Source organism: Mchenga conophoros, linkage group LG23 (assembly GCF_057382185.1).
Source record: "Mchenga conophoros isolate Kocher_MC1m ecotype Shallow Benthic linkage group LG23, M_conophoros_male_GT1.1, whole genome shotgun sequence".
Taxonomy (NCBI): domain Eukaryota; kingdom Metazoa; phylum Chordata; class Actinopteri; order Cichliformes; family Cichlidae; genus Mchenga; species Mchenga conophoros.
The window spans coordinates 5,896,297-5,910,814 of record NC_140547.1 but is presented as its reverse complement, the minus strand read 5'-3'; the positions used below and the strand labels follow the sequence as shown (position 1 = coordinate 5,910,814).

General features: G+C 40.6%; 1 protein-coding gene across 3 annotated transcripts in view; it reads left to right on the top strand.

The window, feature by feature from the left end:
• gatad2ab (GATA zinc finger domain containing 2Ab) overlaps nucleotides 1–14,518 on the top strand; it is a 35,333-nt gene that overhangs the window by 2,218 nt on the left and 18,597 nt on the right. Inside the window, exon 2 of one of the 3 annotated variants that reach the window (XM_085263797.1) lies at nucleotides 13,513–13,609. The exons of the other annotated variants lie outside the window; for them this stretch is intronic. Within the exon in view, the coding sequence (XP_085119923.1) occupies nucleotides 13,575–13,609 (35 nt within the window). The 5' untranslated portion in view covers nucleotides 13,513–13,574. The remainder of the gene's footprint in view (nucleotides 1–13,512; nucleotides 13,610–14,518) is intronic. 3 annotated transcript variants of the gene reach the window in all.

Genomic DNA, 14,518 nt, shown 5'->3' with positions numbered 1-14,518 from the left:
CTGAATTCTTCCCACTTTCCATATCTGACTGAGGTGTTTAAGATTAAGTCTTTAATAATAATAATAATAATAATAATAATAATAATGGGTTGGATTTATATAGCGCTTTTCAAGGCACCCAAAGCGCTTTACAATACCACTATTCATTCACTCTCACATTCATACACTGGTGGAGGCAAGCTACAGTTGTAGCCACAGCTGCCCTGGGGCAGACTGACAGCGAGGCTGCCATATCGCGCCATCGGCCCCTCTGGCCAACACCAGTAGGCAAGATGGGTAAAGTGTCTTGCCCAAGGGCACAACGACCAGGCCAGAGAGCCCAGGGATCGAACCGGCGACCTTCATTAACTGTATATAATGATGATTATATATAAAAAAACACCCAGCACGCCCCTGCGGGCGGTTTATCCTTCAAGCTCGGGTCCTCTACCAGAAGCTTGGGAGCTTGAGGGTCCTGCGCAGTATCTTAGCTGTTCCCAGGACTGCGCTCTTCTGGACAGAGATCTCCGATGTTGTTTCCAGGATGTGCTGGAGCCACTCGCCTAGCTTGGGAGTCACTGCACCTAGTGCTCCGATTACCACGGGGACCACTGTTACCTTCACCCTCCACATCCTCTCGAGCTCTTCTCTGAGCCCTTGGTATTTCTCCAGCTTCTCGTGTTCCTTCTTCCTGATATTGCTGTCATTCGGAACCGCTACATCGATCACTACGGCCGTCTTCTTCTGTTTGTCTACCACCACTATGTCCGGTTGGTTAGCCACCACCATTTTGTCCGTCTGTATCTGGAAGTCCCACAGGATCTTAGCTCGGTCATTCTCCATCACCCTTGGGGGCATCTCCCATTTTGACCTCGGGACTTCCAGGTTATACTCGGCACAGATGTTCCTGTACACTATGCCGGCCACTTGGTTATGGCGTTCCATGTATGCCTTGCCTGCTAGCATCTTGCACCCTGCTGTTATGTGCTGGATTGTCTCTGGGGCATCTTTACACAGCCTGCACCTGGGGTCTTGCCTGGTGTGATAGACCCCAGCCTCTATGGATCTTGTACTCAGAGCTTGTTCTTGTGCTGCCATGATTAGTGCCTCTGTGCTGTCTTTCAGTCCAGCTTTGTCCAGCCACTGGTAGGATTTCTGGATATCAGCCACCTCCTCTATCTGCCGATGGTACATACCGTGCAGGGCCCTGTCCTTCCATGATGGTTCCTCATCTCCCTCCTCTTTCTTGGGTTTCTGCTGCCTGAGGTATTCACTGAGCACTCAGTCAGTTGGGGCCATCTTCCCAATGTATTCTTGGATGTTCGTTGTCTCATCCTGGACAGTGGTGCTGACACTCACCAGTTCCCGGCCCCCTTCCTTCCGCTTAGCGTACAGCCTCAGGGTGCTGGACTTGGGGTGAAACCCTCCATGCATGGAGCTTTCTTGTCTTTATGTCAGTGGCTTCTATCTCCTCCTTTGGCCAGCCTATTACCCCAGCAGGGTACCTGATCACGGGCAGGGCGTACGTGTTGATGGCCCGGATCTTGTTCTTACCATTCAGCTGACTCCTCAGGACTTGCCTGACCCTCTGCAGGTACTTGGTGGTTGCAGCCTTTCTAGCGGCCTCTTCATGGTTCCCATTCGCCTGCGGGATCCCCAGGTACTTGTAACTGTCCTCTGTGTCTGCAATGTTGCCTTCTGGTAGTTCAATCCCCTCAGTTCTGACTACCTTCCCTCTCTTTGTTACCATTCGACTACACTTCTCCAGTCCGAACGACATTCCAATGTCATTGCTGTATAGTCTGGTAGTGTGGGTCAGTGAATCGATGTCTCGTTCACTCTTGGCATACAGCTTGATGTCATCCATGTACAGGAGGTGGCTGACAACTGCTCCGTTCCGTAGTCGGTATCCGTAGCCAGTCTTGTTAATGATCTCACTGAAGGGGTTCAGGCCTATGCAGAACAGCAGTGGGGACAGAGCATCTCCTTGGTAGATCCCGCACTTGATGGTGACTTGTGCTATGGGCTTGGAGTTGGCCTCTAGTGTTGTACGCCACATCCCCATTGAGTTCCTGATGAAGGCTCTTAGGGTCCTGTTGATCTTGTACAATTCTAAGCATTCCAGTATCCAGCTGTGGGGCATTGAGTCATAGGCCTTCTTGTAATCAATCCAGGCAGTGCACAGGTTGGTCAGTCTGGTCTTGCAGTCTCGGCTGATTGTTCTGTCTACCAGTAGCTGGTGTTTTGCGCCTCTGGTATTCTTGCCAATCCCTTTCTGTGCCCCACTCATGTATTGACCCATGTGCCTGTTCATCTTAGCCGATATGATGCCTGACAGGAGCTTCCATGTAGTACTGAGGCAGGTTATTGGTCGGTAGTTGGATGGGACCGGTTCCTCCTTGGGGATCAGGACCGTTCGACCTTCGGTTAGCCATTCCGGGTGTCTCTCGTTAACTAGCAGCTGGTTTGTTTGTGCTGCCAGACGACAACATTATTAGTGCTGTACTGTATTTTGCTTTTCTGCTGTGCTGTCTGTTTCAACATTTCCATGTTTCCTTTCATTCTGCTCCATGTGTGTGTTTAACTGTTACACAAAGATGCATTGCAGAGTGGAGGAGAGAACATGAATGCGATTTGATCAATTTGATTTCACTGGTGCTATAAATGCATAACTTTTCTCAATTCTTGAATGCCACAAAAGCAAAATAACAGATCCACACTTTAATTTGGCAGTAGATGACAGCATCCCATTCCAAAGGTGTTAGAGGTGAGGAAATTAAAGACTGAAACATGTATATCTGCATGCAGTTTAAAGTTAATAAGTTTAATCTAAATACTTTGATTTTGATGGCCCATTAATTTAGTTTCTTATTGGCTAGCACTTGTTCACTGTCTGATGCAGTCTTGTTTTTGTGGATTTTTTTTTTTTTTTGTTTGTTTTTCCTTTTTTTTTTTTTTTTTTTTTTTTTTAAACAAATGTGCTGTGTGACTTTTTCCCTCTCCTGGCATGCCTGATTAGCATGCTCTTCATGTGCTTCCTGTTTTATAAATTAAGCATTGTTTTTTGCTCTTCTGCTCAACTACACACCCAGAGTGTGGACCATTGCTGTCTCTCCCTTCACCTTGCAAGAGAACGTGAGTGCAGCTGAGGTCAGAGGCAGGTACTAGTTTGCATGTCGTAAATCTCTACGTAGTGAGAGAGGCAAAGGTGTGGCTTTACATCTGAGGTAATTCAAGGCATGAAATGTCTCAGATGAGAGCTGCTTTTTTTTTATATTTTTTTTTATTTTTTTTTTTATTTATTATAAATGAAAACACAAAACAAAAAATTCTATATGAAAGAATATATGATTTGATGAACACAGATTCTTTTGTTTTTTAAATGGGCTTAGTCAATAGCTTTAGAGGATTGTTAATAGTATCTCAATCACCCAGTGTAACAGTTTATCGCAGCTGTCAGTCAGGTTTAGTTTGAGGCCAGACATTTTGAGACGGCTAACAGGAAGTGCTGGTGAGACTATCAAGTCTCAGTAGAATCAGTCGCCTATCTGCTGTCAAGCATTGTGTGAATGAAAGATCAGGAAGTATTGTTTTATGTTTTTTGTCTCAGTGATATCATCAGAGGTAATCTACTCACAAGTGAGTTAAAGATGTCAAATAGTGAAAATTCACGTCCTGTGGTGTAGGAGTAGTTCCCTTTGCCATCTTGCTTTCAATTCTTGACAGTCTTGCATCCTTTGCTTGCTTGCCACAATAAGATTAATTTTGCATTGTTTTTCTAAAGTGTTTTTTTTTTTTTTCTCCATAAATCTGAATATTTTTAAGCTCTTCTAAGAAATTGTCTTTCTGGTAGTTGTGCTAGATGTTGGAGAACAGGCATCAACATATCAGCCAGGGGTTCCCACCCAAAGGCCTTAAGGAATTCTTTGGCCTCTGTAGAGGAATCCTGCACTGTTTGAACTGAACGATTTCTTGTTTACCGCGTTGGACTCCATCATGCATATGTTCTTGCAATGAGATCACTCAAACAGTTTAAAGTACAGTTTGTTGACTGATAAGTTTGGCACTGTGTTTAATGAAACTAACCCATTTGACTTTTTAATTCCACTTTAAACTTTATACTACACGATTAAGAAAGAACCTTGAGATGAGTGAGAAACTAAAATGTAACATTTCAGTTTCCATAATAGGGTTTGATATGTATTGTGGCTTTCAGTATATTCCTATCTCTACTTAACATCTCTAAAAATAACTATTTACTGCATGGCCATGTGGTATTGAGTGAGAGCGTCCAGTTTTGCTCCTCTTCAGTGTTGCTGTGTGCTTCAACCACATTTCCTTATTTTGAATTCATGCAACACTTACAGTAATATGCGTTTAATGGGGGGGGGGGGTTTCCCAGACACTGGATGCTGCCTACATGTAGCACATGCATGCTGTCTGACTGGCCACATCCACAACTAAACACCCTAAGTTAATTTAAGGTTAGGTAATACTTATTTTTTTCTTCTGCAACCAATCATATTCTCAAGACTTTAAGATGGATTTGGTATTTTTACTTAGAGTATCTAGTAACATTTCAACATTGCTAATGGAAATAATACTTCTCTTTGATTGCCTACATGAACACTATGTTGCCTAAAACGGGTACCGCTTCCATTATAAGGAAGGCAGTTTATGAAATACACTTTCTTTTTCTTCTCAGGCTGGCTCTTACAGCTGGTTCTATTATGGGGACAGGGTTAAAGTGACAGTTCTCAAACTCTCAGTGCATCAAGCAGACCAGCCGGCAACTTGGATACATGTTGTATCAAGGCATGAGTCCAAGAGGGGACAAACGGTTCTGGCTGCCTTCCTGCCACATGGCTGAATTGTGAATTCTATGTACATGTCATTTCATTAGTGCACTATCTGCCTGGCATAAAAGTAATCAAAACAAAGGTTAATAACATTGGCTGTGGAAGTTTGAACAGCGTGGCCACTTACCCAAATTATGATTTGCAGAGTCAGGTTTCTCTAGTAGATATGGATCAGGTTTGTAAAGTCCCATCTGTGGATAGGGTTTGTAAAGGGAACAGGATGAAGAACCAGATGGAATTTACAGTGTAACACCAGGTAAATGATTGTAAAAGTGGTTCTCAAATGTTTGAATTTGTGTCAGAGTACTGTGTGATGGTCCACACATTGTCTTATCCCACATCACATTACATAAAAATTAAGTTATCTTCCCAGAAGCTCAGTGTCATTCCTACTTCATTCTTTTACATCCTTATCACACTCTTTGAACATTCAGGCTGCATAAAATTGATGTGACGCAACAGAAACATATGCTACTAACATCGGTTAAATGTCATGTTATTTGCAGATAATCCTATATCAGTCCATAAAGGCCAGTATAGGTATGTGTTTTGGGAGAAATATTCCTGGATCCCTACCCAATGCTGCCAGCTAACATCAGAAGGCTTTCTTTTTTCTTTTTTTTTCTTTCTTTTTTTTTTTTTTAAACCATGTGCTTAAACATACTGTCAAGTCATACTTTGCTCCTAGCACCTCTGAAAGTGCTTCACTCAGCTAATAAGGCAGGCAAGACATGAGAGATGCATGAAAGAAGATCTTAACCAAAAAGTGTCTATTCCAACTATGTATACTGCTTTGGACATGCTTACTGGTCAATGAATGAAAGGGAAAAATAATCAACTTAGTCTACTAATCTAAAAGTGAGAAGACATTGTCAAAATTGAACACAGTCAAACAGGACATTAACCCTTGTACCCTGCAAGTCGTATCTGTGTATTCAAAAACCATTTGAAACTGTTAATCACATGCTTTAACATCTTTGTCACGCTTTTTTTTTTTTTTGGTGTCACATAAAGGAGTGGCACCAGAGTGAAATTTTAGTATGGAGGTCTTTCACAGAAGTCAGGTGTTTGATACTTCGGGATAACACTTTTGGTGGAGTATGGCTTAAAATGGCACACTTTAGTTATGAGTATTTGTATGTAGGTTAAAAATAAATGATTATATAAAGGGTAATGATAGGTTTACCTTATGTTTAAAAGGGCAGTTACCCATATTACTTGCACTTATGTGAGCTGTTTTAAATGCAAAATGTATGCAGTATATCCTAACTGCAACATGATATTGCACAGCTACATGTGAAAGCCCACGCCTCCTGTCATTTAGTACTTTAATGATATTCCTCCCACCTGTAAACAGACTTGTCATAGCACAAGTAAAGAAGAATCTGACCAAATATGTGGGTCCAACTAAAGAGTGACGAGATACTGGGTGTGGTTTAAAAAGTCAAACAGACATGCTTAACGCCACACCTATTGTGGATTCTGGGTGTGTTGATGCTGTAATTTTGAAAGGGTCAACTCGGGAAAGATTTTGAATTTGAATCCCTCTTCCACACACTGTAAGCAGGGTCAAAGACGTATGCTAACCGAATGATATCGGTGGGGGGGCAAAAACATATTTTGCAGAATGACAACTAGTTAGTGACCATTGACCATTACAGAGCTACACATAAACTGACTGAATGTCTTGAAAGCTGTTTTCAAAAATGCTCTGTAATTCTGAACATTTCCTGATTACCAAAGAAGTGCATAGGTGAACACAAATGTCTTATGCAGCCGGACTGGACATTGTACGAGATGGCAAATTAAAGACAGTTTAAAGTCCAACTACACCAATTCATGGTGATGTGAGAATAATCACATCACCATAATAATGGGCTGGTTGAATTCACAACTAGCAAGTGGTCACCCTTTGCCCTTGCACCACCCTCATCTATTTCCAGTATTGAGGACTAGTGTAAAGTGGACAATCTGTTGTTGTGTGCTACTTTGAGACTTCATTGTCATGGAGTGATTCTTCGAAACGAAATTGGGAGTTCATGTGTGAATGTGGTTTATATCCTTTTTTTTTTTTTTTTTTCTTCAATTAAAACTTCACCATCAATTAGATGCTGGATGATGTAGGGCTGTTTGATATAAGGAGGGTCCTGCGCAGTATCTTAGCTGTTCCCAGTGCTGCGCTCTTCTGGACAGAGATCTCCGATGTTATTCCCGGGATCTGCTGGAGCCACTCGCCTAGCTCGGTGGGGGGGCAACTGGAACAAGAAGGCATCGGTGGGCAAGAGACGAAAACAGGGCGTTGTTGGGATAGATAGATAGATAGATAGATAGATAGATAGATAGATATAGAGATATATATATATATATATATATATATATATATATGAGAGAGAGATCGGATGACAATATAGAAACGTCTATCGTTTCATTTTACGCTATCGTTTGTTTCGTGGTGTCGTAAAATAAACTGTTTATGGCAATATTTTTTTCATTGTTTTGATGGTCTTTCTCTTATATCTAATAAGAGAAACCACACTACAGGCGGACAAGCGCCTGTTTTTATGTGTTGTCGTTTGCAACAACGATGGTAAAACCATCGCGTGTCCGCTTGTTTATTTCCTACATAAACCTTTCACAAATAAGCTCAAGATCCTGTTGAGACTTTTCAAAATAAACGGAGTCACGTGAAAGAGTATGCAGAGTATTTACGGATGAGAAGCAAAAAAGGCCTGTCAGGTGCTTAAAAAATAAACCTTAGACTCAAACATTAGAACAGGCTTTTCCCTGCAGCACGCCGTGTAATAAATACTCACAAAGAAAACAGCGGCTGTTACAACTTATGTCTAAAAATGTATCGTTTCATGCATCGGTTAAAACACTTGACTCCAGGTACACTACGGCCAGCTGGAAACGTCGAGCTGCCCAAGATTCACAGAATTTACAGAAAATGTTAAATTTTTGTGATTTATATCGTTATTGGGACGATAATGTCTTATATCGGGATATGAGATTTTGGTCATATCGCACAGCCCTAGGGTGATGGTTGTTCTTCCAAAGGTAGAAAATCCTTGTTGTACTGGTTTAGTTTTAGATTTCTGTGTACTAAACAAGTTACTCTGGAATATCAGGAAAAAGAGACAGGATATGGGTGCCATATTCTTGTTTTTGAACTTCTCCTTTTATTTATATCATTCAATCAACAAGGCTAACAAGTTCTGGCATATCAGCTATCATATCCATTCATATAGCATTTTCATTTCCATTAATTACTCTTTCATTCCAAAGACTAATAAACAATAGTTTTCCTCCATGCATGACATATGAATGAGAAGGTTAGTGTGGTGATTGTGTTTTGTGTAAGACTTCAGTTTTTCTTTTTCGATGCTGCTCTAGTCATTCACATAACCAAATCTGTAACTGCCGTGCACTATGCCTGTGCAAATCTTTGCTTCAGATGAGTTTTCTTTCATGTCTGAAGTGCAGCCTGAATGTGCCTACTGACATTTTGATTTCTCAGCTATACTTCAAAATGTTTTATTTTCTGTGGTTTCCTGTTGTTTGAACCCCACCTAATCAAGATCTTATGAAACCTGATGATTTGCTTTTCTAACTCAGAAGTATAGCTACTCAAAAACCCAAATGTAATTTACCTGGTTGTTCTTCAACATTGTGCACAGATGTTGCACTCACGTTGTGGATTTTGGGACACTGTATTTTTTATTTATTTTTTTGAGCACCCTTTAAGCTCTTTCCCCCCTGTACTCTGGGCACTTCCTGCTACCATTCATTTCTGAGAAATGTAATCTGATAGCAGTCTGCGTGTGTCCTGGCCCTCCTTCTGTATGTGGGTATGTGCTTCTGGTTTTACAGGATTATGGAGTAACCATTTGGAAGCAATTTGGCTGAAATTGGAGATTATCCCTGTCTAGGAGTTTTGAAAACATTTAGTGATTCCTTTTTATTATAGAAAGTAAACATTAATGGTTGAAAATGTATCCAGTAATTTTGTGATTAGGAGTTTGAGAAGACTGCTTAAGCATTAACTGAGATGTTAGTGTTTCTTAGACTTTCATGATTTCGACGTTGTTGTTGCTTGAGGCTCTGTTAATTTTCTGTTAATTGTGTGAAATGATTGCTCTTTATTTATTTTTATTTAATTGCACATTCTGTCTGTGTTTTCTTATCAAAATCCAGATGAGATGTGGGCAGTGAGAATATGTGCACTTCTTATTTCTTAGCGGTCTTGATGAGAATACATGAAAAAGTGTGTCTTCCTCATACAAACAGCCATTCTGTGTCTGTGTGTGAGAGAGATCATGTACAGAAGTCTGTTTTCCTTTACCTGGACTTACCGTTGTTGTCCTTGTCGTCATGTTGCTGAGGGAGAATCCAGGTGGAGACACACAGGGCTCTGTGTGGCTCTGGTTCTCACTTGCACACACACACACACACACACACTCTCACTCAGAAGCAGTCTGGCAGATTCAGGGTTAAAGGCTTCCATTTTGTTAGGTAACACCCTAATGGTCTGATCTGTCAGTGGCGTTAAAATGGCAGGGGCTTAACCCTTGGCGTGCAGGACACAACCAGTAGGGGCATACACACACTTACGGGCTGGCGAGCCTATAACAGAAGAACTGAGGAGAGTGTGTGTGTGAGTGAGAAAGGGAAGGGTAGAGGGAAGGACGAAGAGTGTACGTGTGTGTGAGAGAGAGAGAGAGAGAGAGAGAGAGAGAAGACAAGGAAGAGTATTTTTCACTTGGGTACAGTGAGATTATGGCTCAGCTAACCACACGCGGTCTGCACCCTTCTCCCTCCCCCAACCATGGCACCACCTCAGCTGGGTCCCTGCCCCCACTCCTAGCCTGGTGCACAGATTAGCATAGGTAGCCTCATCTGTTGTTGTTGTTGTTGTTGTTATTATTCCAAAGATTATATAGATCCTAAAGGAAAAGGGAGGTGCCATTTTTGAAAATATGTTTACTTCGTTAATTTTTTTTTTTAAAATAAAGTTTTTATGATGGCATTTAGTGAGTAATTGCTTTAATTTAAGATCATCACTTGGTCATATCTCACAGTATGGTAACTGGCAGTTTAAGTTTAATATTACAAAGGCCAGGGCTCATTAGCTACATATGAAACAGTTACTGATTGGCTTTTATTGCACAGTAATAATCTATAGTCGTATTGCTTTTATTGGAGAGTATAATTGTTGTTTCCCCTTGTACTGAACCCTAAGGACACAATTGAAAAGCCCCAGTTTTTTTTTTTAAATGGCTGTTAATGTGTTGCTTGGCTGAGTCCATTCCCAGTGGGAGAGATCATTACAGTGCTGGAGATGAGAGGCTAGCATGCTACCTGAGGGCATGAGTCTTTGCCATTGATCTGTCCCTGTGAACTGCTGGGCACAATAGAAGCTCCGACTGAGAATAAAACGTGATGTGTCAGTCCAGGTCACAAGATTTCCATTGCTTTTACGCAACTGTATTTTATCCCTCCGCACTACATGCCCAGATAGCAGGTTTGTTAGCCTACACGGCACTTGTGCAGAATTGTGCATGTATTAAATGTATTTATTTACTCAAGCCCTTTTGGTGGCATTTGAGAAGCAAACGCTTTGGCACAAAGATTTTAATTTGTTTTATAATTCAAATTGTGTGAGAATCAGAGATATCCGGTCTCACTCACTTGCGTTGTTTTTGTTTCAGTCCAAAATCTACTTTGCCCTCAGGCCTTATTATTCTGGGGGAAATGAGAGAGACATGCATCCACTCATCCTCTACAGTCTCCTGAGAAAAACAGACACAGATAACTAATCACTAGCTGGTGCTCATCTAACCTCTTCCTCATCTTCTTGTCATTTCGGGTTTTTTTGTTGGTTGTGCCCTTTTAATATAAAAGAGATGAATCCTCATGATGTTGTTTACACCAGCATGAATGCATTAATTGTAAAGTGCTGGGTCAATATCCATATTAAATGAGTAGTTAAGTAATTGTCCATTGTATTTAGCCTGTAATTTCTTAAAAATGTGTTGTTGGTTTTGTTTTTTTTTGGGGGGGGGGGGGTTGTTTTGTTTTTTTAGATCTTAATGTTTGAAATATGAAATGGACCCCCTGTGGTCTAGCCATGCCCACATATGTGTTACTTTGTAGTAGAGCAGGGCGATATGGCCAAAGATATTTATCACGATATATATTTGAAAATTTGCGATAACGATATAACCGACGATATAATTGATGCGAGACAAAATACAACTCCACAACATTACTAGCGCAAAAAGACAACCTTCCATTTATTTTCACTTAAACAAGAAGCTGGTTTTTATGTACATTATAGCTTTATAAAAATGTAACAGTGCAAATGCAAATTCCTTGCTGAAAGTTTAACCAAAAGGCATTTCCAGTAGAAATGGGCTGACATATCCTGAGCATAACCATATATAATATCCACTGAAGTTAAAAATAGGTGCTTTGCAACATTAAACTGCAGTGTGCAGTATGCATTTTTCGGACCGTAAGGTGCACGGGATTATAAGGCACATTAAGCGAAACAAAGCAGTCAGATAAATCAAACTTTATTAAACTCATTCTTCTTGCTTCCTCCACTTCTGTACCATTGATTCATTAATGTTGAATTCTCTGGCAGCGGCTCTATTCCCATGTTGTTGCAGTATATTAATGACTAACCTCGTATTGTGGATGGATTATCTCAGTTGTTCTCCTGACTGAAGTTTGGTCCGTTTACAGCATCCTGCCATGCGATTGCATTTGTCTCTAACCATGAAGAACCTTCACGTTAACTTTTATAAGTGGAAAAGTGTTAGTGTTCGTCCTCCAGCTTCACTGTTTATGTTATGCTAACATAGCTGTGTCGCTAGCGATCACGTAGCACATCATTATATACCAGCTAGCCCAACTTCAGTAACCCTACAAACGTCACTGCTGTTTAGTTTCCTGTCTTCATTTATGTTGGAAGTGATAGCAGAGCTGTACGTTTGATTTTTTTCAGAAATCTCTCAGTCAGAACATGCAATATCATGCTTAGGTAACTAGCGAAACTAGCGAGCTAACTTCCGCTAGCTTCCTGCTAACTTCTAACTCCGTTAAATGTAATAACTTTTGTTTTCATGGATGCCTGGAAGTTAAACTTTATAGTTACACCTGGTAAAGCAGCAATGCTGATCGTTTTATTAAAGATGAAAGAATTTAGACAGTTTTTAACTCTAAGTGACGCTGCAGTGTTGTTTGACCTGAAGCATACGGAGTTTAGGACCCAGATTACTCCCAGATTTAAGAGCATCTTAGTCCGACAAATATGACAATAACAACGGCCGCTTGCATGTTCTGCAAAAAAAATGTGCTTTGTCGTGTATCTGACGGACAAACACCAAACCAGTTCCACATCACGGAAGTTGCACCATTTTTACAAACCAATTCTGGTTCATCTGTTTCACTCAACAATCGGCCATGTGCGTTTGAAAACAAAGGCACTGCGCATGCGCGTTTTACTCCCATTCTATCGCGATATTTCATTTTCCTATCGTTGCCTAACATTATACCGGTATTACCGTGAACGGTATAATATGGCCCAGCCCTACTTTGTAGTTGGCAGTTAGGTCTAACTGGCAACCAACCATGGTGAATGTCTGAATATCAAGACTTGTAGGCTACAAGTAAATGGGTGTTGTACATCCTTTATTTATGGTCTGTGGCTAAGACATGTGGATAGTGCATTCTTAACAAAGTGCACTGTTTTTAATCTTGTTGGGTGAATGTGTTCTTCTTTGGCAGCAAATATTTTACTAACCTAAGAGCATAATTGGTTGCCATTTAAAATTTCTGCAATCGGAGCTCAGACGAAGACTTTGCAATACCGTTTTGGCAGATAATACTGGTTTAAAGTTTTACGTCATATATAGGTGTCATATGACAATATCAGTAATAGAATGCACAAGAATGAAACAAGTCCAGGTATGTCCGAGAGTGAGAGCCCCTTCTTACATTCTGAATATGATTTAATGAAATCATAATAATTTGTTTCTAAAAATGCTTTGCTAAATATGCAAAATAATTTCTGCTAAAAGTGGGAATGACAAACTATATATAGTAACAGTGGTCGGCATACTTGCAGCATTTTGATCAATCATTTTGGACATGGATGCAGAACTGTGTGAATGTGAGAGTGAATGAATAGTGGTATTGTAAAGCGCTTTGAGGGGTCCCGAAAAGCGCTATATAAATGCAATTTATTATTATTATTATTATTATTATTATTATTATTATTATTATTATTAACTGATAGTCTTGGTTATGCAGTCCCAGGTAATGGGACTTGTGGTACTGGTTTCCTTCAGCCATCTCCCAATGGTTTTGCTGACTGGCAAGTCGAACCTGTTTGTAGGACTGTATTGTTAGTTTCAGTTGATTTTACGTAAGTGATACATGGAGCTGTGGGAACATGAAATGTGCACTAAGTGCTAATGGTTAATTGATCAAAGATTTTTTTTTTTTTTTTTGGGGGGGCAGTTAATTGCAATTGCTCATTCCACACACTAATATCCAGCATAATCCGACTCTTCAGATAGTCTGTCATATTGTGTTATAAGTGAAGCTCTTGGATGCATCTTATTACAATCCTAATTTGATTTATTAGTGTTTATTTTCTGCCTTTCAGCCCTTTTGACTGTCACTGGTATAGATGGACTTTTTCCAGGCCTCGGTGGTAGTGAAGAGGTGATGCAGCTCAGATCCTACCTGCTCAGTAACACCTGGTATTTGCTTGATGCTCCTCTGAATCATATGCTATAGAAATGGTTGTGGATAGTGCAGGTGAAGTGTGTTGCTTAAGACTAAGCATGAATAATGGGGTTTGATACAACAGTGAATATAAATTACTACCAGTTAGCCTCAAGTGTATACACATCACATGTGCATGTAGAACCATTGTTTTTGCCCCCCCCCCCCCCCCCCCGTGTTGCTTAGCAGCAGTACATCATTACATTAAGTATTCGATTCATGATGCTGTCCATGTCTTCTGGGACAAAGGTAGCCATGTGTCTCTAGTTGGGGAAACAAGGAGACACATCCATCTTAGTGATGTTGAGATGTGACTGCACTGTCCCAAAGGAATATAGTCATTTTCTATGTTACATGGTTCACCACCACTGTTAAAGTGCGAGCAAGGTGCGACTACCATTTTCACATCCTTACTGCTTAAACTGTGATTTCTGAAGCAGTGTGTGTGGTATGTATACACCCACACGCAAGCTGTCATCTCTGGCAGATAAATGGCCTTTGTGTCCTGTGGTGGTACGGCAGGGCACATCTGTCTTTGCTGCGTACCAGAGGAGAGTGCAGACGTATGCAAACAAACCTGAATTTTTAACTGCACTGTATGTATTTTTATTTTGTTTTTAATATTTTTTTTTGGCGTACTTTTTGCCAACATCTCAGCTCAACGTCTTGCAAAGAGTCAGGGATGCCTTTGTCTTAAAATTAAATTTGAGCCAAATTTACAGAGATGAATTGTTGGAACAAACTGCAGTCTTGGGGAAAAGTGTTTTGTAGAAATTGCTGAAAAGCAGTTTCATATTTCCACCTCACAGTGCAGTTCTTTAAGTGTTATGTTTTACAGCTGGAATATTCATAAAGAGATGTTTGTCTACATTATAGTGTCTCTT